Source organism: Myxocyprinus asiaticus, chromosome 38, assembly GCF_019703515.2.
Source record: "Myxocyprinus asiaticus isolate MX2 ecotype Aquarium Trade chromosome 38, UBuf_Myxa_2, whole genome shotgun sequence".
NCBI lineage: Eukaryota > Metazoa > Chordata > Actinopteri > Cypriniformes > Catostomidae > Myxocyprinus > Myxocyprinus asiaticus.
The window spans coordinates 17020728-17046178 of NC_059381.1; the positions used below are offsets into that span (position 1 = coordinate 17020728).

General features: G+C 39.1%; 1 protein-coding gene across 2 annotated transcripts in view; it reads right to left on the reverse strand.

Moving 5' to 3' along the window:
- LOC127428501 (nectin-3-like protein) overlaps positions 1–25451 on the reverse strand; it is an 84418-nt gene that overhangs the window by 28786 nt on the left and 30181 nt on the right. Inside the window, exons 2-6 of one of the 2 annotated variants that reach the window (XM_051676923.1) lie at positions 21811–22161; positions 16021–16320; positions 11421–11538; positions 10742–10893; positions 2610–5882 (exon numbers count right to left, since the gene is read on the reverse strand). In XM_051676923.1, the coding sequence (XP_051532883.1) occupies positions 5173–5882; positions 10742–10893; positions 11421–11538; positions 16021–16320; positions 21811–22161 (1631 nt within the window). In that variant the 3' untranslated portion in view covers positions 2610–5172. Of the gene's footprint in view, positions 1–2609; positions 5883–10741; positions 10894–11420; positions 11539–16020; positions 16321–21810; positions 22162–25451 lie in introns of those variants that run through there. The other variant, XM_051676924.1, reaches the window with a different exon arrangement.

The window sequence follows — 25451 nt, forward strand, 5'->3', positions numbered from 1 at the left end:
GAGTGGCTCATTGTGGAACTCTTTGAATCTCTGCCAAAAACACAAACAAAATAAAGAAACCAGCCTAAGTTAATTTGCTGGTCTTAGCTGGTCTCCCAGCTTGACCATGCAGATCTTCAACAGGTTTACCTGGTCAGCTAGCTGGTGTACAAGCCTGAATAGCTGACAAGGGCCCAAAACCTCTAAAACCAACAAACCAGAAAAGGCTGGGAGACCAGCAAAACAATTTGGAGTTAAGATGGTTTTTTTTTATTTTTTTTATTTGTTGTTTTTTGCTTCATGAGGTCTAGCTGGTTTCCCAGCCAAGCTGGTCTTCAACTGGTTTAGCCGACTGGCCAGCTGGTCTCCTATCTGGAATAGCTGACAAGTGCCCAAACCCCTCTAAAACCAACTAAACAGACCAGCCAGAACAGGCTGTGAGTCCAGCAAACCAACTTAGGCTGGTTTAAGATGTTTTTTCAGCTTCATGAGGTCTAGCCGATCTCCCACTCTGGTCAAGATGGTCTTCAGCTAGTGTAGCTGGTCACCCAACTGGTCTCCAACCTGACAAGTGCCCAAACCCCCTCTAAAACAATACACAGTCCAACCTGACCAGGCTGAAAGAACGGCTAAGACCAGCAAACTAGCTAAGGCTGTTTTAAGATTTTTTTTCCAGCTTTATATGGTCTACGTTAGCCATACTGATCTTTCACTTTAGTTTAGGTAAGCCACTTTCTCTTCTGGATTGACTGTCTTGATAAACACCCTAAACCCCTTTAAAACCAAACCACACCAGCCTGACCAAGCAGGAAAACCAGCATAGCATCTAAGGCTGGTTTCAGGTCTGAAACCAGGTCAACTGGTTTAGTTAGTCAGCAAGATGGTCTACCAGCTTGCCTAGCTGACAAGTGCCCAAAACCCCTCTTAAAATAGTACACAGACCAACCAACCTATCCAGGCTGGGAGACCAGCAAAATAGCATAGGCTGGTTAAAGATTTTTTTTTTCTTCCGTTTTTGTTTTTTTCAGCTTCATGCGGTCTAGCTGGCCTCTCAGCTTGGCCAATTTGGTCTTCAACTAGTAAAGCTGATTGGCCAGCTGGTCTCAGCCTGACTAGCTGACAAGTTCCCAACCCCTTTTAAAACCAACAAACCAGTCCAGTCTGACCAAGCAGGGAGATCAACTAAGACCAGCATACTAGCATAGACTGGTTTAAGGTGTTTTAAGCTAAATGTGGTCAAGCTGACAAGTTTCCAAAACCCTCTTAAGACTGAAAATTGCCCAAAACCCTTCCTAAACCCCACAAACCAGACCAGATAATTCTAGAAAGTCAGTTTAGGTTGGTTTATGATTTTGTTTTTCAGCTTCACGTGGTCTAGTTAGTGTCCCAGCCTGGATTCAACTGCTTTAGCTGGTTGGCCAGCTAGTCTCCCAACTTGAATAACTGACAAGAACCAAACCCCTCTAAAATAAACAAACCAGACCAGCCAAGACCAACAAACCATCTTAGGCTGTTTATTTATTTTTATTTTTTTTATTCATGTGGTCTAGCCGGTCTCCCAGTCTGTTCCAGATCATCTTCAGCTAGTGTTGCTGGTTGACAGCTGGTCTCCCAGCCTGAAAAGTGCCCAAAACCCATCTAAAACCAACAAACCAGATAAGACTGCAAGCTGGAGGACCAGCTAAGACCCGCAAACCAGCTTAGGCTGGGTTTAAGATGCTTTCTTTTGAGCTTCATGTGGTCTAGCTGGTCTCCCAACCTGACCAAGCTGGTCATTCAGCAGGTCTCTCAGCTAAGGGGACTGGCTAAGAATAACGAACCAGTTTAGGCTGGTTTAATCATTTTTTTCATCTTCATATGGTCTAGCTGGTCACCCGGCCTGGCCAAGCTGGTCTTCAGTTGGTAGGCAAGCCGATCTCCCAACCTGAACATCTGAAAAGTCCCCAAACCCCCTCTAAATCCTGCAAACAGATTAGTCTGACTAGGGTGGGAGACTGGCTTAAACCAGTCTAAGCTGGCTTTCTGGTTTTAACTAATGTTTTCAGCAGGAACTGTGAACAATAGCACACCTACAAATTCTGCTAAAACACCCTCTCCCACACCAGCTGCTGGAACAGGATAACAGATTCTGCAAATGGCTAAACTGCTCAAATACCATTTAGTCCCACTGCTGTTCTAGTTCCTGTGCTTGATCTTCCCTTCGTCAACCAGCAACCCCCACTCAACTTGCACTGATCGACAGAACAGCCATGCAAACACAAGAATCAACAAGTCCATAATCCCCTCACTTTAGCTCTATCCTAAGTAAATCTGAGAGGAAGTTTAGCCCCCATCCACAGGAAGCTTTTAGCCACAGGCTTTCCCACAAAATATGCATGAGCCTTAGTGACGAAGTGTTTTTCTGAGATGAAGTAGGTTAACCACAGCAAAGGAAAAGGGGGCCCGAGGCATACATCCCTCGAGCACTCATGGAAAGAGACCCCTGCATGAAACAGTTCTGCAGCTGAAGCAACCAGTCACGCCCATGACCTCAACACTCACGCTTCCAACAAACACAAGACTGATTTGAGCCAACTCCTAAAAAAAAAAAAAAAAAAAAAGAAACAAAATGTCACAGAAAAAAAAGGTGCTTTATTTAAAAACAAATGTATCCCAAAAGGTTGATTTTACAAAATAATGCTCATCTATACATCGCAAATTTGCAAATACATTTTATTTTCAAAAAATGTTTAACAGTAGCTTTTTGTAATACCAAAAAAAAGTGAACAAGATTTTTTGGAGAAGCAAAAAACACAAAGTGATCAAAGAAAGCGTCATCACAATCTGTTAAGTGGTGGGGTTCTCTAGTGCATTCCACAGTCAAATCTCAGGCTTTCGATAGGAAAAATTAATTTAAACAAACTTGTAAACATACAAAACAAGGCTCTCCCAACTGCCAACATATATACACATAAAACTTTGTTTTATTCACCTCTGCATTGTCCAAACATGTACACTTAAATTTAACAGCTTTACTCTTAACTTCATAACTCTTTGATATGCACTGTGACTCAAGTGTCACACGTCATTATGCGAGCAAAATAATGTCATTGTCTGAGAATCTGAGCAAAAAAAAAAAAAACAAAAAAAAAAAGGTACAATTTCTCAGATCATCCAACCTGACTTTTATACTTCAGAACTACTCGCATCCTTCTTCTGAAAATGATATTCATTCATTCATTCATAACTTCTGAATGCTCATTGTAATGCTTACAGGACACATAATCAGTTTAAGGCACTACATATCATCTTCAGTATCCAGATACATTTTTCTAAACCCAACCATAGGCATCTGCTAGCCTGTTATGATCAAACAAACACATCTTAGTGGTCAAGAACTTTAAGCGTTCACCCAAAAATAAAGATTTTCATAATTTAACTACACTTATGTCCTTCCAAACCTGTACTGTGACTTTCTTCTGTGGGAAACAAAAAAGGAGATGACAGGTAGAATGTTAGGAACTGACATACAAATTTCCATACAATGACAGTGAACAGGGACTGAACCGGTCAGTGGCAAACATTCTGCATAATATCTTTTTTGTTCCATAGTAGGAAGTCATATGGGCTTGGAACAACATGAGGGTGATTAAATGGAGACAGAATTGTCATTTTGGAGTAAACTACTTTTAATGACCAATAACTGGCTGTGTTAGGCTATTGTCCTCTGCATTAAATTGTCAGTGTGTGAAAAATGAAAAGGCGTTGCTTTGGAACACTATTGCCAGTGGGCAATGAGACAGTTCATCAAAACACTGTTGGTTAACACCAGCTAATTGCATTTACTATACATGCGATGTGCATACAAACACAGAAAAACACACAGAACACGCATGTATGCACGCAGAAACACAAGAGAGGCACAGAACTTGATTTGTGAAGTAATGCGCACCACACAAATAGACAGATCGACAGCTGCTGAACGCCATCATTTATTCACCCTCATGTGGTTTCAAACCCATATGATTTTTTTTCTTCAGTGGAATGCAAAAGGCGATGTTGGGCAGAATGTTAGGGACTAACAGCCTTAGTTACTTTTCAATTTCATTATATGGAAATGATGCAATGAGGCTGTCAGTACCCAACATTCTGCCAAATAATTACTCTTGTGTACCACGGAAGAAAGTCACATGGGTTTGAAACAACATTAGGGTCATTTTTGGGTGAACTAACCCTTTAACACTGAGCAGTAGTGATCTAACAAAACAAAGCCAGACAGTTACATTAATACAGGACAACCTACCCAAGAATGCTATATATAATCTGGAAAACAAAGGCAGTATTTTGGGAGTATCCAAATAATTTTTCAACCAGACCCAGACTTGAACACGCAGTTCAATTCCGATGAAACAAAAGCAACCCAGACCTAATACAGTGAGTAATTGTATTCAAATGGAAGCTGAATTGATACAATTATAGCAGTCTTTTTTCAGCAATTACCCTGTCTGTCTTTCTCACTCCCATTGGGCTTTATCAAATCCAGCACTGTCCTCCTGTCTAGCTCCGCCCTACAGCACTCCAACTCTGAATGCCAGTAGAAAATAATTAAATGTTGCCATGGAAACCACCAGGCTGTTGACAGGAGCTAATTTCTGCCTCCACCAGTGACAGCATGACTGAAAGTTTACATGACACAGACACTCACAGTGGCGGTGATCTGTAACACTTATCGACAGGTTATATGAATACTTTTAATTTCATTTGTTCAATATTAACCATTTTCTTTTTTAGACGTTACTTTTTATTAAACACAGTACAAATTTACTGCGCAAAGGAGGAGATTGGCTATTGATTTGGCAAGACAACTCAACTGAAATCGCACCTGAAATCAAACCTGTACAGGTTTATTAGTTAAATAAAGCATTTGTCTTGTTGATTGACCATCATCTTCCTAGCAACTGAAGAAATTATATTTTCTCTTGGTCCCAAAACATCAATTAACTCAGCTAACTATTAACAGTTAACTAATAATTAGGCTAATGTACAAAAAAAAAAACCCAAACACACAAATTGGGGTAGGTGTAAACTACTCGGAAAAAGGTGCAGGAGTACATTTCCTAAAAATTCTCTTAACGTAACTTTTCATCCTTGTTATTTTGCAGTCTGATGCATTTCGTAATGTCTATGCAGTCTCTCCCTGATTTTTCATTCTTGTTAGACATACCACTCCCTGCGGGAAATCATTGAACCATCTGTGTGCGACACATAGTCGTTGTCGTAGCAGTCCTCCGGCAGGTAGGGGGAGCTATTGCTCATGACTTGTGAAGCAGCATACCTGCGGGGCTCTGGCTGTATTGAGCTCCTCTGGTTGTGATGGGCTGGACTATAACTCTGTGGATGATTGGGGTGATGGTTGCTGTGGTAGCCATGGTCATGGTTGTGATGGTTTTGGTGGTTGAGGTGAGCACCTGTTTCTCTCAGAGCTCTGCGACCGTTGGGTGATCGCTCTTGGTCAAAGTCGCCCCACTCTTCTCTGTCCTTGTCAGGGTAAATTGTGCCATTATCCTGGTTGGACTTGAGCTTAGTATCAGGGCTGCCCTTGCTGTAGACTTGCTGAAGCTCGTGGGGTTGAGGAGCCTTCTGCATATCAGACGGTCCGTGGTACTGTTTTGTATAGTAGTCACCACGGAATGTCTGACGCTGGTGCTGGTAATAAACTCCACCCAGAATGAGCAGCAACAGGAGGAAAAGGGCTCCGCCCACTGCCCCACCCACAATGGTGCCCAGGCTCCCCTCCGGCAGGGGTGCCAGGGTTGGAGAGGTGATGAGCGCTCGCTGCTTATTGCCAGGCGTAGTGGCAGAGATGTCGGCAGTTAGGATGCGCACAGGGGTGGTGGGGGGCATGGTGGTGGTGGAGGGAGGATCTAATGGAGGGAAGTATAGGCAAGAGGGGGAGAAAGGGGCAGGAGGAGGAGGGATGGACAGACAAAGAAAAGTAGATATTGTCAATGGCAACTACATCAGTATATAATTAACAGTCATATGAATTGGCTTCAAAAGATTGTAATATTTTCTTAGCATGACATCTAGCATGAGAAACTGGAATACATCTCTACTGAGCGGTTCAGTCATGATGTCAATTTGTAGACAAACCTGGAAGGCTAATTTGCATTGGTTCCCTCTAGAGTGTTTTTAGCGGTTTTCGATAAGAGTAAAATAAAAGGTCTTTGTTGATTTTGACTTTCACATTTTATTCTACAACATACAGTAAATTACTCCTACATCTAACATGAATTTTGAAACTGTTGAGTTCTTTTATAGGCCAAAGTATACTTCAGTTTTAGATGGGCTAGTAAAGTCACTAGCCTCTCTAGGGTAGGGGCTAGTAAATTTTGTCAGCAGGGTACGCGAGCCCTGTACATGTGCTGCCCAAATTTTCTAACTGTGCATACTCTGACTGCACAGTCTGCACATGTGCCTGGAATTCTTTGCACCAATTAGTGGGCCCACAAGGTAGAAACACTGACAGTTGGGCCATTGTTTTCACGAAGAGCAAATTGATGACGTAAACAAATGTACACGCCAAGTGCGCATGTGAATAAGACTGGAGATACTGTACTTGCATTTGTACAACTCAAGTTTAAAAGACTATAAGAAACAACTTTATGGATCTAAACTCCTGAAGAGAAATAGTCCAGAATATCATGACAGTCATAGCGCACATACGTTGACCACCTGTTCATGTGCACACGGTCAAATGGAGTATACTTAAGGCTAGAGCATTCGACTATGCATAAGCTAGCAAGAGTGTAAAACCCGAAGTATACTTTGGGCTTAAATCATAAGTTTCTAAAAAGTTGCTACATAAGGACTACAACTACCACAAGATTTAAGTTTACATGGTTGACAAATTGGACAACTGTTGTAGCCCTTATGTAGCACTTGTAATGCATGTTGTAGAAGAAAACGGGAACGTTTTTGGTAAATGTCAACCTAAGACCTTATTTTAATAATAAATTGAAAACTGCAATTCTAAAAACCTATTCGAAATTTCTGAGGAAACCCATGGCACAAATATGCAAAATTAAAATTCCAGGTTGTTGGACTACAAACTGAATTACTATTTTATTGTGGATGCAACAGCTCAGATTTCATTGGTGTATTATAACTTTCTACTGCAGCAAAGTAGCTGAATTGCGCACCTTGTTTAACAATCAAAATAAAATGCCTTAAAACCTGAAACTGTTGTCCAGAGCAAAAAAAAAAAGGAGGACTAAAACAAAACATGAAAGAAGAGATTTGGGAGAAATGTTAATGAGGAGCTACATACTAACATCTCCAGCTAACACTACACATTTTAAAATGTTAACATGGCTAACAATGTACAGTGTCTTCGGCAACAATGAAACCTAGTGAGCTAAACTGTGTTAGCTGAGAGAGGGAGTACTGATGACCAAATAGCTGTGTGATGGAGGGAAGGGGTCAAGGAAAGGGTACGTGCTACTGGGGGAGGGGATAGATATCATGAATACCTGAGGGTTGGGAGACTACTACGCCTAAATGCTAACATGACTTGACTGGAGCTAAGCTAGGAGATTGCTTTAACACCATTACCATGCATTGATCACTTGATTGTGTTAGGGAGCAGCATGGAGCATTTCATTGCATTCTGGGCCATGCATCTGAACTATGCAAGCAGCGTTCTTGCAAGAGGAGGCTTGAGGAGCTGAAAGTCAAACTATCCCATTACAGAGTGTCCTGTTCCTGGCACAATGAGAGCTATTTGGCTGGCTGTGATGTGTGCATGCATAGAGTGCAGAGCGTGCGAGTTCAGTCGCAGGAGTCAGGGCTGCAAGCTCTTCAGGGTTACACGGTTCAAACACTGCTGGTTAAAGTATAATTTGTTTCTCCTTGCCGGACTGAATAACAATGTAGCATTTTAAAGCATTCCTGAACAGTATTTTTCCCAAAGGTCATTTGTATGCAACTGTGGGTGTGATGAGTGTGTGTGTATATATGTAGGGAAGAATGGCTATGTAGTTGATGTAAACTAAAACCTCCCATTAACTTTTTTGGCAACATTTCTGATACAAAAAAAAAAAAGTCTCAAATCCTATCAGCTATCCCACGATATTTTTGTGTTACATATGTTAAATCAAATCCATAAAATACAGATTATCTCTGGTTAAGCCTCAAGGACATGCATAATGACAATTTATTTTAATTAATTCAATTTAGCTCAGCGAGTTAAAGAATGATTTGTTTAGATCAATACACAGTAGAGCTTCTAGCCTCAGCATGTCAATGTCCAGAAGAGAACAAGTCACTGAAGGTCAGGGAAAAAAAAAAAAAAAAAAACTCTTTGCATCTTGCTTTGAGGGGCGTTCACACAGACAGCGATTTGCAGCGACAAAGCAGCTGGAAGTCATTCACTGTAAATGAGAGTTGGTGATTTGAGGTGAACGATGGCAATGCGATAAATCTGAACTCTGCTCAAGTTTATGTACACAGTGCATTCTATGCCTCGATATACTAACAGAGACTAGAGTCGATTTTCCAATTAAATACTATGCAGCCACAGAGTCTTAAAGATTTTAATCAATCTCGTTTCATATAACCGTACTTTGCGATGATTGTGGCTGTGCCAAAATGCAATATATAGGCCATATAAAAATGTTAATGTGATAAACTCCGTCCTAATTGACAGATTTTTTTTTTTCAAGCTATCCAACACAGGCATAATCCATTGGTCTAATATACCTCAACATGTAACATTTAGTCTCAATACAAGCAGAATTTCTAAGACAAACACTGAAATAGGTCCGTTGCGTTTGTCTTTATTATGCACAGAGCACTTTGATTTTGCACATTTGCACTTATAAACCAATAAAAGAACAACATTTTGGATACCCCTGTTTAAAATCACAATGCTTCTCAAATGCTTTTGAGCTTTCCCTATTTTGCACCCTCAGACGGTATTTACATAGGGTCGCAACGGAATGGGGTCCCGAGACACGTTTTTAAAAGTTGGAAAAATGTCAAGTTGTCACCGTCTTAAAAACGAAAGAGTCACCAACTTGGTCAGTTTTGTAAAGATTGTGTGTGGGAGTGTATATGGGGGTGATTGGTGACCACACCGGTTGCGGTGGGGTGTCTAACATGCAGAAGAGGTACTGCCCATCCATGCACAGATCAGTGACCGAACAGAGCAGACAGATCTACGTTCACGCCCACAAACAGTCCACTCCATCAATACGTAACAGCAGCATTAGGCAATCTAGCACAAATATCACTGTTTACCATTAAAAAAAAAAAAAAAAAAAAAAAAAAACTCAAAGGACTCTAGAAAAATAGAAACATCACAGCAAACAGATCCAAGACAACAATCACGCACACACACGATGCACAGTAACGCATAGCTTCATGCACGCAAATGTTTAATCTTTCTCGGGGCTAGCATAAAAAAAAAAAAAAAAAAAAAAAAAAGAAATACATAATTAATGGTGGTTGAAAAGAGCTGGTGAATGTTTCATGAATATATGACATCATCTCATTCAAGGTTGCTTCCGCTCTCTGCCTTATATAACTGCGTGACAGTTTGAGAGAATGGGTGCGCGAGCGAGCGAGAGAGCGAGACATTGGCAGCTCCATCAAAGAAACTAATTAAACAGCAGGATTCAATGTTAAATGTTCACACAAAAGCAATGGGAGATAAACAGCATGACATGTGACGGTGGACCCGTCTCAGAGATCAACTAGATATCAAATTAAACACATAAAACCCAATAATAACCTGTAGAATGCACAAACTATCAAAACTTTAAATGAGCCAAAGCCAAAATTTTATATGGAGGGCATGGGACGGTTCTCCCCATGCAGTGGCCTCAGGTCCAGAAAAATGATCAGAGCCCTGCTGAGCTTGTATGACATGTAAAAAAGGTTATGTACTGAAGGGACAAGTTGGGTGGGTTCTAAAGATTTGTTGGGTTTAAAAGGAATAGTTCACTCCAAAAATATTACAATTCTGTAATTACTTATAACTGTATATGGGTTTGAAAACACATTTCTTGTACATTCTCCTCTTTTCCACATTTTTTCAAAGAAACCACAGATATCAAGCTCCCACACCCCAGTCCAAAACTATATTCAAAGTCTTTTGAAGATACCCAATTTAGATTTAGTTATTCACCGATCTTTCCCTTCTGTCGGATTCTTATGCCAACATACCAACACACAAACACAGACTAAAGAACATCAGTGTTTGATTGTTACAATAAACAGTATATTTGATAGGTAAAGTTATTGCCCCTCATAGATTTTCTTCAGCTTCTCATGATACATCACACTTTATCACACTTAAGGAAAATATTGAACACATTTAACACACTTAAGGAACAGTTCACCCAAAAATTATAACTCTCATCATTTACTCTTCCTTTATGCCATCTCAAATTTGTTTCATATTGCAGAACACAAAAGATATTTTGATAGATATGGTGTTTTTGTCCATACAATACAAGTCAAAGGGGTCCAATACTTTCAAGCTCCAAGGAGGACATAAAGGCTGCATAAAAGGTCATCCATATGACTTGTGTGGTATAATCCATGTCTTCTGAAGTGATAGGATTAGTTTTGGGTGAGAACAGACCAAAATGTAACTAACTTTTCACTGTAAATGATAAGTGTGAATTAACAAGATAATTCTCTTTTTTGGGTGAACTACTCCTTGAAGGAAAACACTGGTAAGAAGAGCATCGCACATTTCATTTCATTTCTCACTCACCCTGAACACGTATACTAATGTCCCGACTGTGTAGTCCAATGTCGTTTGCCACCTCACACCTGTAAACCCCAGAGTCGTTCTTTTTCAGGGGCCTCATAAACACCAAAGAGCTATTCAACACCTCTGCTCCATCTGGTATCTCCCCATCCAACCTAAAATCACGCAAAAATAGTTTTATAAAATGGTTGAAATAGTTTTGATTTGACATTTTTTGTTAGCTGCATAATTTTCATAACTTCCATGTGTTATTTCATAATTATGATGGTTTTACCTTTTTATATAATATATATATATAGATTAGATATATATATATATATATATAATATAAGTGGAAATAAAAGAATGAATAGGTATGGCAGTGTATGACAGCTTATAGAGATCCAACCACAATTAATAAATGTTTTAAGCGCACATGATTGATCCAAATGACAAACATTTTAAATGGATAACAGACTTGCATTTAATGAGTACAATTTTTGCTACTTTGGGCATCCACTCATGAAATTACATAGAAAAGGTTAATTTACAAGGTTAAACTGACAGTTCGAAAGACAACAATTGTGTTGAGATGTAGTGGTCATCTGCTGTTTGAGACTAGTTCTGGAAACTAGTAGCCTTGGTACTAAAATACTCTTGAACCCGTTCCAGATACATTGTACAGATTATAATGGTTACACACCTGATCCATCTGAAGTGCTGGGCAGGCGGGTTGGCTTTGGCATGACACTTCAGTTGTACATTCTCCCTGCCCACATACCAGTCACCGTCATAGCCCAGCACCAGGACATCTGGAGCAACTGCATGCACGCACAACACACACACACACACACACACGGCACACACACAGATCATTCAATGAAGAGTAAGAAAGGTAGGGCAAGGCTATGCCTTGTTAATGGAATAGTTCAACCAAAAATGAAAACTCCTTTCAGTCATGATATACTGAATGTTGTTCTAAAACGGAATGCAGTTATTTTTACAGTGGAACACAAAAGAAAATTAAGAATCTTCATGCAGCTCTTTTCCATACAATTTTCATAGTGACATCTGTAAAGCTCCAAAAATGACAAGAAAAACAAAAAAAATTAGTCCATATGACTTGTTCACTATATCCTAAGTCTTCTAAAGACATACGATAGCTGTGTGTGAGATTAAAATGCAAGTAATTATTCATCTTCACCCCATTGAGCTGTTAACTCGAGCGTTGCAACCGGATCATGAGTCAGCGAGTTGAATTTGAGAACCACATCGGTCCCATTCAACACTGATGAACTGAATCAACCAGTTAAACCGATTCGCTTCTTAAATGTCCAGTCTTTGAGTTATCAGCTCAATGGAGGGCAAGATTACCAGTGTATAATGACCTTAATCAGTCTGTTCCTTACAAAAAGACTTGAAATATAGCACTTAAGTCAAATGGATTACATTTATGGTACTTTGTCCTTTTTGGAGCTTGACAGACAGTCACCATAAATGACCACTGTATGAAAAAAAGAGTGTTAAACTTGTCCTCTTGTGTCCCACAGAAGAAAAAACAGCACACAGGTTTGGAACAACAATTTCATTTTTGAGTGAACTCTTCCTTTAAGATGATGTGCGCATTTGTATATCCATGATAAAATGGTACAACAATAAAGCATGTCTATAAACACAACATCATTAATACAAATTCATACTGTGAATATAGCATCATAATTCTTCATTAGGACTTGTGCGTCTAACCAGCAAGGTACAAGACCACTTACAAAGAGAAAATACGTTAACTATTGATCTGTGCTTTTAGAAAAGCTCTTAAAAGTTCTTTAAGTGAAAGTGCTGAATTAAGATGTCCCATGCAAAATAGGAATGTAGAAGATGGAGAGAGAGCAGCTTTCATGACGGCAGAAGCGTTGTCCCATGACTGATGTGACCTCGCCCGGTCTATACTCCCAACATCTGCCCCTCACCACTACATCTATATTTCAAATAGAAGACATCCCCACACACACACACACACACACACACACACACACACACCCTCAATGGTGTTCTGTAGAAGCCGGTGTGTGTGGAAGGAGGAAACCGTTAAATGGTGTTGATAAATCATTCAGCTGAAGCATCAATGTCCTTATTCACTACAAGTCCATGAAACCTTAAGGTCTGCGTCATAGTAAAAGTGGGCTACTAGCTCTAACATGGCCTGCCTCTCACTCACAAGACTGCTTCAGGACATGTCATGTGGATAGTTACCACACTGGGATGATATGGAAAACAGATGTGAGCTCTGGATGTAAATCTGATTGTTTTGACGTGGTATAGTTAATAATAAAAAAAATTTACCATGAAACAGAGACGGGACACTTTTGTATTTATATATGAATGGGAGAAATCATAACATTGAAAATGGCGACTGTAGGAATGGAAGCCCCTCCTTGCAGTTAAAAAGGGCCAGTCACCTTTTCATAGAGCCTGTCAGTTTCCTCGAGAATGTGCATTAGCTGGTCAAGTCTGAAAAAGAGCTTTTTGCGTGATTTGAACTAGTTTATGATACCATTGTCGTCAGTTTTATTACAGATTTAAAATGCTATTCATCAAAATCTTGACAAACCCATTTGGAGATTTTAGTCTTGCCCCATTCAAGTAAATAATCACTGTACTTGTATCAAAATAAAGTAGATGTCTGATTTGGCAAGCCTTTTGACATTTAATCCAACATGTTGAAACAGATTTAGAGATATTTTTTATCTTTGCATTTTTACTAGTTGTAATTAAATTTTTGATATCAGGAATGGACATTTACACTAGTAACAATATAATAGACAAATTATATTTTACTAAAAAGAAATGCTTTGCGGATATGTGAAATTGGAATTTATACTAAGAAATTACAGATATCAGTAATAGCATTTTAAATAGGAGAGAATGACAAATCATTGTGAAATTCTACTAATAAAAATGCTATTACAGATAAAGAATTGCTTTTTTAGTAGTTGAAATTAAAATTTGATAAAAAATAAAAAAAATAAAAAATTCATTAAGTGCAAATGTAATAACAAAAATGATCACTTTCACTTGTAGTGCCATTCCTGATATCAATAATTAGCAACTAGTGAAAACTGAATTTTTAATCTCTATAATTCATATCCTGCATGTGATTAAATGTTGAAAAGGCTTGCCATATGCCTAGAGGTGTTACAATTATGACCTGACTTGCCTTAAAGGGACTTTGCCATGAAATCGTTATGAAGATGCTACACTTGGCTGTTTGTTGTGCTGGATAAGGCAAATAAAACGTGTGTGCATCTCAATAAATTAGAATGTCGTGGAAAGGTTCATTTATTTCAGTAATTCAACTCAAATTGTGAAACTCGTGTTTTAAATAAATTCAATGCACACAGACTGAAGTAGTTCAAGTCTTTGGTTCTTTTAATTGTGATGATTTTGGCTCACATTTAACAAAAACCCACCAATTCACTATCTCAAAAAATTAGAATACATCATAAGACCAATAAAAAAAACATTTTTAGTGAATTGTTGGCCTTCTGGAAAGTATGTTCATTTACTGTATATGTACTCAATACTTGGTAGGGGCTCCTTTTGCTTTAATTACTGCCTCAATTCGGCGTGGCATGGAGGTGATCAGTTTGTGGCACTGCTGAGGTGGTATGGAAGCCCAGGTTTCTTTAACAGTGGCCTTCAGCTCATCTGCATTTTTTGGTCTCTTGTTTCTCATTTTCCTCTTGACAATACCCCATAGATTCTCTATGGGGTTCAGGTCTGGTGAGTTTGCTGGCCAGTCAAGCACACCAACACCATGGTCATTTAACCGACTTTTGGTGCTTTTGGCAGTGTGGGCAGGTGCCAAATCCTGCTGGAAAATGAAATCAGCATCTTTAAAAAGCTGGTCAGCAGAAGGAAGCATGAAGTGCTATAAAATTTCTTGGTAAACGGGTGCAGTGACTTTGCTTTTCAAAAAACACAATGGACCAACACCAGCAGATGACATTGCACCCCAAATCATCACAGACTGTGGAAACTTAACACTGGACTTCAAGCAACTTGGGCTATGAGCTTCTCCACCCTTCCTCCAGACTCTAGGACCTTGGTTTCCAAATGAAATACAAAACATGCTCTCATCTGAAAAGAGGACTTTGGACCACTGGGCAACAGTCCAGTTCTTCTCCTTAGCCCAGGTAAGACGCCTCTGACATTGTCTGTGGTTCAGGAGTGGCTGAACAAGAGGAATATAACAACTGTAGCCAAATTCCTTGACACGTCTGTGTGTGGTGGCTCTTGATGCCTTGACCCCAGCCTCAGTCCATTCCTTGTGAAGTTCACCCAAATTCTTGAATCGATTTTACTTGACAATCCTCATAAGGCTGCGGTTCTCTTGGTTGGTTGTGCATCTTTTTCTTCCACACTTTTTCCTTCCACTCAACTTTGTTAACATGCTTGGATACAGCACTCTGTGAACAGCCAGCTTCTTTGGCAATGAATGTTTGTGGCTTACCCTCCTTGTGAAGGGTCAATGATTGTCTTCTGGACAACTGTCAGATCAGCAGTCTTCCCCATGATTGTGTAGCCTAATGAACCAAACTGAGAGACCATTTTGAAGGCTCAGGAAACCTTTGCAGGAGTTTTGAGTTGATTAGCTGATTGGCATGTCACCATATTCTAATTTTTTGAGAGAGTGAATTGGTGGGTTTTTGTTAAATGTGAGCCAAAATCACCACAATTAAAAGAACCAAAGACTTAAACTACTTCAGTCTGTGTGCGCTGAATTTATTTAATACACGAGTTTCACAATTTGAGTTGAATTACTGAAATAAATGAACTTTTCCACGACATTCTAATTTATTGAGATGCACCTGTACATGCGTACTCATCACATTCTGAATAAAATGTGCAAAAAAGGTTAAAAACGGTGTTAGCTTTGAGGTCATCCATATGCCAGTGTATTCTTAAATGTTGACAAATTCACTTAACTGATATACACAATAAAACCTACAGTCTTTCAGGAAGAAGGAACCAAAAATATTGCACTTCACAGATTTTGTCCAATCAAACGCTATCTAGTGTCAATGTCCATCCCCCTTTTATCCACCTGCAATCAACCAGCACGTTGCAAATCATATTTCACGTCTGAGACACAATATAACTAAAGCTTATTGGCTAAGGAACAATCTCTTTGATAAGTGCCACCCAAACTTCCTGTTTCAATTGGAAATACGTCAACACAGTCTAGTAAACTCTGCTTGTCTGGCAATTTTGCCTGGTCTTCAAATGTGTCGGATACTCACACTGCACGTTGACAATGTAGGGGATCCTGAAGTCGCTCTGCAGGGCAGGATGTTTTACCACGCATGTTAGCGTGTTACCCTGGGTGTGACGGGTGGGCTTCCAGGTGTAGTGCACCCGGGTCGTAGTGGTGCCATTGGCGTCGTCCTGCATGTGGGCCTCGGAAGTACCGTACAGATTCGTCTCCCAGGAGACGTCGGCAGGAGGCCGAGCCCTCTCCGAAATGCAGGTGGCCACCGTTGTTTCATTTCCGCCATCGATCAGAGCGGTAGATCCAGCTGAGACATACACCTTTGGTTCCACTGAGAGCGAAAGAGAAATTAAGTTAAAGGCCTAGCTGACTTTTCCTTCGTGAAACAAAATATGTATAGCCTCAGTCACCATTCACTTTCATGGTATGGAAAAAAAAGATGCAATGATCACAGTAGAAAGTCATATGGGTCTGGAACATCATGAGGGCGAGTAAATTACAGAATTTTCATTTTTGGGTGAACTCTCTTTTAATGTAGCAAATTTAAACAGTTCCTCTTGGGTTTCATTGTGCTTTAATGCAAGACGACGCACACATCCCATTACTACAAAGATGTATGAAGATAATGAACAGAGCTAAAAGGAAATCCATTTAGATGAAAGTACAATGCAAATAAAGCTGATCCCCTTCAGCATTAAGAATCACTCTGGTACCAAAGCCAATAAAATTCATAAACTGATAAGGATGACTGGAAGTATTAGATTTACTTTGAGAGAGAAAAAAAAAAAAAAGAGAAAAAAAAAAAAGTGGTAAGTACCGGCCATGTGCGGCCTTTGTTTCTCATCAGAAAGCACTAAGTGCTTTTCCAGAGATTATGAAATTATTTGTTTTAATGGCTTATCCAGTTTACATTGTAGGGGCGAAGGGGCGATGCTTGTGCGCGCGAGCCATTATGAATCCCTTAGTGTTCAGGGCTGGAAAGCTGAGCTTTGCCGTGGCTGACAGAAATGTAGCATGTGTGGAGCACGTGCTGTCGATACAATCATATAAATTATATATTGTGATTATTTCTCACTAAATTTAATTGATACTTCCCATCCTTGTAAAAAAAAAAAAAAAAAAAAAAAAAAACCCCAACACACATTCAGGGATGCAAACTCTGGTGCGAAAAAAACAAAAAAAAAAAAAAGGTGAAAGGTGAGAAAGTCAGCTGTTGTTCTAGATATATTTTTTGTTGTTTCTAAAGCTTTTTTGTTGGATTTAATGCTTAAAGTGTTTAAGCTTAAAATAACACTAAGTGATTTTAATAAGGAAAAATGTAGAAAATTTTACAAAACAATTTGGGCAAATTAGCTTGAAAAGGTGACTAGCGGAAAAGCGAGTAGTTTGCATCCCTGATTATTAATGGGTGAATCTCATTTCCTAAACTTCATGTAATCTGTGATAACCAGGCAAATCATTTCGTAAAACATTAAATTGCGCTATTCATGAAAGGAAAGCTCACCCAAAAAGGAAAATTCTGTGATCCTTCACTCACACCATTCTAAATTGTATGGGCTTTTGTCTCCTTAAAGCTTGAAAGCTTCAGCCCCCATTCATTTTAAATTGCATGTAAAAGAGCGACCAGACCATTCTTAATTTCTCCTTTTGCATTTCACAGAAAGTAGAAAAATGTAATAACTGGGTAAATGATCCCTTTAAAATCAAGTTGTGTAGTGGTCCCAGGCCCCTTGAATTTATGTGACGGCCCTGTACAGACTCATTCACTAACCTTTGTTTCTCACTCTCTCATAGGTTTTCTGTCTCTACCTATCTTGCAAAGTATTAACATTGGCAGCTGACCTTCAGAGAGAACAGTAGCAGCTGTGGTCTTTGTACCATTACAGATTCATTCAACTTGAACGTAGTGTGCGAGTGACATGTCAAAAGTGTCTTTGAGTGTACAGTATGTGCTCCACGCCCGTGTGGCTGTGCGCGCCAACTCTCATCTGTCCCTTTAAACAACAAATTCAAAAAGATCTTGCATCGACATCCTTGACCCTGAAGTGCAGTGGATCCCAAAAGCAGAGGGCAACAAACACACACACACACACACGATCCAATTATAGCTCAGCGCGTGTTCCCCCTCCCTCATTACACCACCACTTTCCATCCATCTGCCCCCACAGCAGTGAAACACTTTCTTATGATGGGTTACATTCATACGAGCAGACAGAGAAGTTAGTTTTAAATAAGTTTGGAGCAGAAGAAATAGAAATAAACCCTGTGTAAATTGTCAGCTTTATGCTAAGCTAAAATGCTATTTCTAGCCATTTTACATGTACATGTTACCAGGCACTGTAACGCTTTTCCCCAGAGATAAATGGTTTAGTCCGACAAATCACGGAGACAAACAGCAAAAGTCTGTATTCCACACATTTAATGGCAGATACACAGGCTGCAAGCTCTTCTCATACATGAGAAAATTAAAAAACCATTAGTGTCACAAAACATAAGTTTAATAAAGGTCAGGGAGATCAGATCGGTCATCATCCTCCTGCAGCTGCACACAGACTGAGTAGTAACTCTAATTACACCGCACACGCATATGCGAATGAGATGGTCAGCATCTTAAAAAGGTACCCTGCATACAAACAGAATGCATGTAAATACATTGATCATTCTGTAATGATTAAGACATACTTTTTTTTAATCAAGAAAATTCATGCTGTATCATTATTTCTTTTTCCTAGTAAGACCTTTGATATTAGGGCAAAAATCATATTCTTAATTTTTGTATTGTTTTCCTCAAATATCTAAAAATCATTAAAACAAGATAAATTAGATTTATCTTGTTTTAGAAACAACACTGCATAAGATATTTATGTTTTTCAGAGAATGTATTTTTAACGTGTATTTTGTCTTACGGTACTGGCAGAGTTTTTATAGTCAAAACAAGTGAAAAAAATCTACCAGTGCTGAAGAAGTAATCCAAAGTATTTAGAATATGTTACTGACCTTGAGTAATCTAATGAAATGTTACAAATTGTATTTTACAGCATGTATTCTGTAATCTGTAGTGGAATACATTTCAAAAGTAACCCTCCCAACCCTATTTGTATTAAAAGTCCCCCCCCCAAAAGCAAACTAAAAAGGCAAGGAGAGAAAAAAAAAACAAAAAAAAAAGAAAAAAAAAATCTTAATATGGTCGTTCATATTCCATTTTCTCCAACTGCGCAGCCCAATTCATCTCTCTTCATGAATATTCACTCTACTTCTGTCTACATCTCATGTACTACTGTAACCTTCATCTTGTGCTCACCGAGGGAAGAGCAATTCTCCACACACCCTCGCATCATAATACATAATTAATACACCTAATAGAAGGCATTACGCTTGCAAACTTCCTCGTTACCTTGTACACCCAGATCACAACAGCACACCACTTATTCAGTATCTGCAAGTTCAGAGCAGATGTGCTCTAGGGGTTCAAAATAATGTTCACTGGAAGAGCTGGACTATTTCCCAAAACACTGCTTTCATTCCTGCCCTGTAATTTCTCCTAAAGTTCTTCCTCTCTCTCGCACACAGTGCATACTTGCCCACTTAAACCAATAAGCAGTGGTCTATTCACTAGGGATGCACCGATACCAATTTCTCTTCTGATCCAATTCCGATATTGGAAATCTCAGTATCGGCCGATACCGATCCCAAGCCGATACCAGTGTTTTTTTGCATTATCAGTTTAGAATCTCTTTACATTATTGTGTGGAACTAATTGGGGTTGCTCTTTAATATGTAAAAGAAACACAAACCTCTAACTACACATTATTTCAATATAAATGTATAGCTTAAGAAACACTATTATTAACTAGTATACTGTATAATGTAGCAGCAAAATTAGCAGTAATTCCAGTCTTTAAATCTTCAGTAGAAAAGAAACCAGTGTTTTATTTTTTCCTTGCATCTGGACTTTAAAGGATTCAGATCTCGTTAAATTTAGTTGTAAGACATCAATCCACTTTTCATTCACTTTTCATTATTTTTTGGAACCCATTCAACTTGTTATAAATTGTAAAACAAATCCTAATGACGACAATAATAATAATAATAATAATAATAATACTACATTGTTAATATTATTATTGACTTCATTTTACATACAACAGTAATATATTTAAATTGTGCACTTTTTAAACCCTCACGCTTTTATTTTGACATTCTAAACTCTCCAGGAAGTCCTGCAAGTGCGTCTGTTTGTAGGCAAGTTCACAGTAGTTTAATTCGCTTATCCAAATTCTGGTAAAATGCACCTCCAATGCCGTTCTAAATGCATATTATAAGTGAACCGAACTACTGAGCATCTACATCGGAGATGTTGTTCGTGAGTAGCACTCAAATATTGCACACTGCGTGAAGCTAAAAATAGCCGTGAGTGAAATCACCTAGGGCTGCTTGTGCTTATGTGCCAACAGAGCAGCACCACTCACTAACGTGCTAGTACAGCGCGTGCATACTATAAATTACTATAAAATACTATTTACTTATTAAACACAGCCTACTGCGATTCACATAGCTAATGCACGTCTTCAAGTGGCTCTGAATAAAATGCACAAGTCATATGAACAACTTTAATGGTGTTTCTATGGTCCTTTTATGTCATTTTTGGAGCTTGACAGTAACGAACATGACTAACGCACAGTATCAGATTTGGACCGGGCTTGTCAGACCAATACCAGATCCATTTAAAAACGTCAGTATCGGAACAGATACCGATCCAGGTATCAGATCGGTGCATCCCTACTATTCATCCCGACGCAAAGCGGTCGCGAACCCCTGTTGGGGTTTGTTTTGCGATAACCTGCTGACTGTACATTATCCCACTTATTACACAGCTAGTAAATAAAAAAATAAAAAATAAATAAATATTGATTTGTTGAAATTATGCAAAAAAAAAAAAAAAAAAATGCTGAACTGCCGAATTCCACCTCCAATTTGTGTCGGAGTTCTGTTGGAGTTTATTTTGTGAAAATTAACATCTGACTCTTCATTATCCATCTTATAAGACTACTTGCCAAATACACACACACAAAAAACGGACATTAAACATTTATTTGAGTTATTCTATTGTTTTATTATCTTACTTGTAGAGATCGCACGGTGATACGAGAAGTAGGAAAGATGACTTGCAAAACCCGGATGAGCGGTCTGATATGTCTTAATCCCTGGAAGTGCAGTTGTTACTCAGAAATATCAAACCGCTAAATGGCACCATTGACCAATCAGAATCAAGTATTTCATCGACCCGTGTAATAATGCAAATTAAAAACTGTAAAGAATTTTTTTTTTTTTTATATAAAAAGCAAGTGTGTAACTTCTATGCTTCTAGCAACAATGAACAAAATTGCAAAAATAGCAACAGTTTTCAAACAGGTTTCCCTAACACTCATACCATCTTTTATTGGTAGGACAAACAGTCTGGCCCCAAACTCACACCAATGGTTGAGCAAATCTTGCTGTGTCAGACTGGTCAGGATGTTCAAACTAAGAAAAGCAATTTTTTGATAGCACCACAGAGCCAGTGTTTACACTTCTTGGGGAAATCAAGCTACGAATGGCTTACAGTTGTTTCTAAATTTTAAGCTAGGATAGGAGAAATAATTAACATATTGAACAATTCTCATGTTAATGAAAAATTTATATTTTGGTAAATAAAAAATAAAAATACATTGCTGAATAAATTTTTCCCCCAACTGAGCCAGCAGAAAAAACAAAACAAAAACTGAGCACTGACACACATACTCATGCACATCACAAAAACACACTCGTCGTCTATTGTTACCTAGCACACTGATGGTGGTGGAGGCTTGCGTGTTACCCAGCGGAAAGGTGGCCACCTTGCAGGTGTACACGCCGATGTCAGCGAAACCCACGTCTTCCAGCACAATGGTGGCGTCGTGTGCAGAGGGCGAGCGGAAGGACAGGCGGCGCTCATATTCTGGAGGAATGGAGATGCCGAACATGGGGTTGTACACAGCCATTGTCACCCAGCCAGTGGGCAGCTTCCTCTCCCAGGAGCTCTGGGTTAGGCTGAGGTTGGTATCCACCTGCACCCTACAGCTGAGGGTGACGTTCTTGCCCAACACTGCATTTATCTTGGGGGGGACGACAACCTGACTGCCATATGCCACCCCTAAAAAAAAAGGCAAAGAGAGAGAAAATAAATATTAGTCAGGTCTAGGAGTGTCATGACTGCAAAAATACCACCAGTTTATATGCACTGAAGACATTAATTGTATTTTACCATTTTAGTTTACCTAATACCTTGCCAAGACAGGCATTTTGAAAGAGAAGTGCATTTGACAATTCGCACTCTACAAATATGCATTTTGGTGATTCTCACTCAAAATTTGTCAAGAAAATGTCTTGGTCATATTTAACCCCAAATCATTATTAAATTTATAATTTTGTATAAAAGCAAAAGGAAGCCTACATTTAGGGCCATTAAGATTTTTTACACTGTGACATTTTTAGGACACAAAAGCACAAATTAGCCCCCAATTCTTATCAACGTAATGCATATGACATTTAACATTGACTATTCACATCATTTTCAATGATGACTCATTACAGCAAGTCATTTTTTTTTTACTGTATTACACAACACACACTTTAAATCAGAGAGAGAGAGAGAAAAAGGTTCCAAAGTAATACCTACTTTATGCATAAATACTTCACCGCAATGTGAACATTTTTTAAATTGTAATGAGAATATCATAATGGCCATCTTTTATTGCGATAATGACAACTGACCCTTTGCTAAGCTCCGCCCCCTTGGTTACGGTTGCTTGCTTGGCCAAGCTCTGCAGAACTCCCCATAGGAAGGAATGGGAGTTTGCCAAAAAATGCGTGAAAAAGTTATCCAATGAATGGATAATTACGTGGGCTAGAATGAAGAGTTACAGTGTAAAGCATATTTCTGATGATTTGTTTTTGGAAGAAATTGTTAAATTACACAGCAATTTGATTGAAAACTGATAATAGTTTCTCAATTCTGATCCACAGTCTTCTACACACCGTCACAAAAAAACAAAAAAAAGGGGGGGATTTGATAGTGATTACAAACCTCATTAGTAATTAGTAAAAACAACTGCTTATAATGTCTCATAACACACATTTTGATGCTGTGAACTCTTTATTTACCATCACCTTTACTAAGACTCTCCTTTACTAACTCATGAAATTATCGTCACAATGTAAACTCTTAAATGGCCCTAAAAATAGGCTTCATTTTCTACATGCAAAACAATGTGTTTTTGATTTGAGTGAAACAGGACCAGGACATTTTCTTGAAAGGTTTTGTGAATCACCCAGTTAAGAGTAAAAAAAAATAAAATAAGAGCCGCATGTCATTAAGACAGCGTGAGGAAACTGTAGAATGATGGTAGTCTTTTTTTAATTCTAGTATCGACTTGATGTCAAAAGTACTGGCACTTCGCTACCAAGTCAGTACACTGGAGCAGCTACTGCTGACGCCTTGTTTAAAAGAGCTCTTGAACACCATCTCAATTGACAAATCTGTTTTTATCCCGTTCAAGCGCCGATCAATCAGATGCCAAGGTCTCTTAACTCTGCTCCTAATTCCTAACTAGAAAGTCAATTCCCCTTTGCCTAGGCGTCTGAGGAAGAGAGACTTTTTATCCACCATACCACATTGGTAAGTGGCTGTAAATTTGTTGTGCTGTAAAAGCAGAGAAAGAAAAGAAAAAAACCTCGTTGGACTGGAGACTAAATTTAGCATTCAACTTACTGCAAAAACCATCTTGCAAGTGATTTCTAAAATAAAAGGTCTGAAAATGGGTCAGGAACAATGAAGTCACGGCAGGCAAGAGCTGGAAAATAACAAAAGCCAGGCTGACTTGGTGATGCACAGAACAATGTTTGTGCTGGTCGGTCTGCCCATTAGGCCCAAAAGGGCTTAAAAATAAGAACATGAGCATTCAACACAAACCTCTCCCTGTTCTCCTCCCTTTCCGCAGCGTACCTTACATCGCTTGGTCCTTAATTTTTTTACTCTTTTCAACAAAAGCTTAGTTATGTCTGAAAGCGGGTGTGGGTGAAATGAGCGCAGAGAGAGAGAGAGAGAGAGAGAGAGAGAGAGCTTAAAGATGCCAAAGACACACTGAAGGCCACATGAGGACAACCCGTGGGTCTTATTACACCCAGACAGCTGAGCTAACGACATCTGAATCTGTGACATACTGCATTTATACACGCAAACATGCAACAAACGCGTGCGGCCTCTAACGTGTGGCAGCTGAGGCAAGTGAATATGTTCTATGGGGAGATAATGGAATTTGGATCTACTTCACATCAGTCATCTGCAGAAATTTCCAATGAATGAGATGCACACGCTCCGTTGCACTGTTCCAGAAATTAGCGAGCTCCCTATAGAGACAGTATTTTAATAGGATATTTCATCCAAAAATGCCGTCATTTACTCACACTTTTGTTGTTCCAAACCTGTATGACTTATGTTCCACGGAATAAAGTGGAAGTTAGTTACCATTCACTTTCATTACATCTCTTCCCCCCCACAATGAAAGTGAATGGTGACCAAGGCTATCGGTCCCTAGCATTCTGTTAAACATCATCATCTCTGTTCCACAAAAGAAAAAAGTCATTTTAGGATAACATGGTGAGTAAATTATAATTTTCACTTTGAGTTTGGGTGATTATAGGCATTATAGTCGCTCCTGATGCCAAGGCTGTTCCAAAAAGTTAGGCAAAAGGTATGTTGCTTTGTAAGACACCTTCCTCACATCTGAATATGCATACTTGTTGGCTACACAGTATGCAAATATGTTAAGTGGATGTCCGAAAACTCAGCCTTCATGAAACAGGATGCAAACAAAAACTTCCATTGTAGTTAAAAATGGAACTTTACCTGATGTTTGTGTGCACGTAATTTTTATGCTGAAAAATATAAACATGCTAACATCAAACTTAAGTAGAGCCAAAGTTGGAGTTGCAGCCTGTGTAGAGTTCCAAATCGGTCACTTATTAGGTGACATGACTATTTAGGCAGCTTTTGGAATAGAGCAAGTATGATCTCAGGTTCCAGTCACATGCTAAACTGCATTGTTGCCAGAATGCATGTGTTATGTTGTGTTGCCTAGATAGCAAAGCTTTAGCACCATAGAAAACCAAATTACAAGTTGTTGTTCATCAGAAGAACCCAGAGTCTCAGCTGAAGACCATCAAAACCACCCATAGGACAGATGGACCATTTTCATGTATGATAGCTGGCCGATGGCTGACCTGAATAGAGAATAAAAACCAGCTCCTCATGGAACCACGTCATTTTGGTCCGGTCAAAGCAACACTTCAAACAAAGCAAAATATCTGGTTTTAATCTCCAATCTTCTCCATTCCCTTAACCCTCACAGACCCAAACATTGATATTGTGTTTTAGGAAGCCAC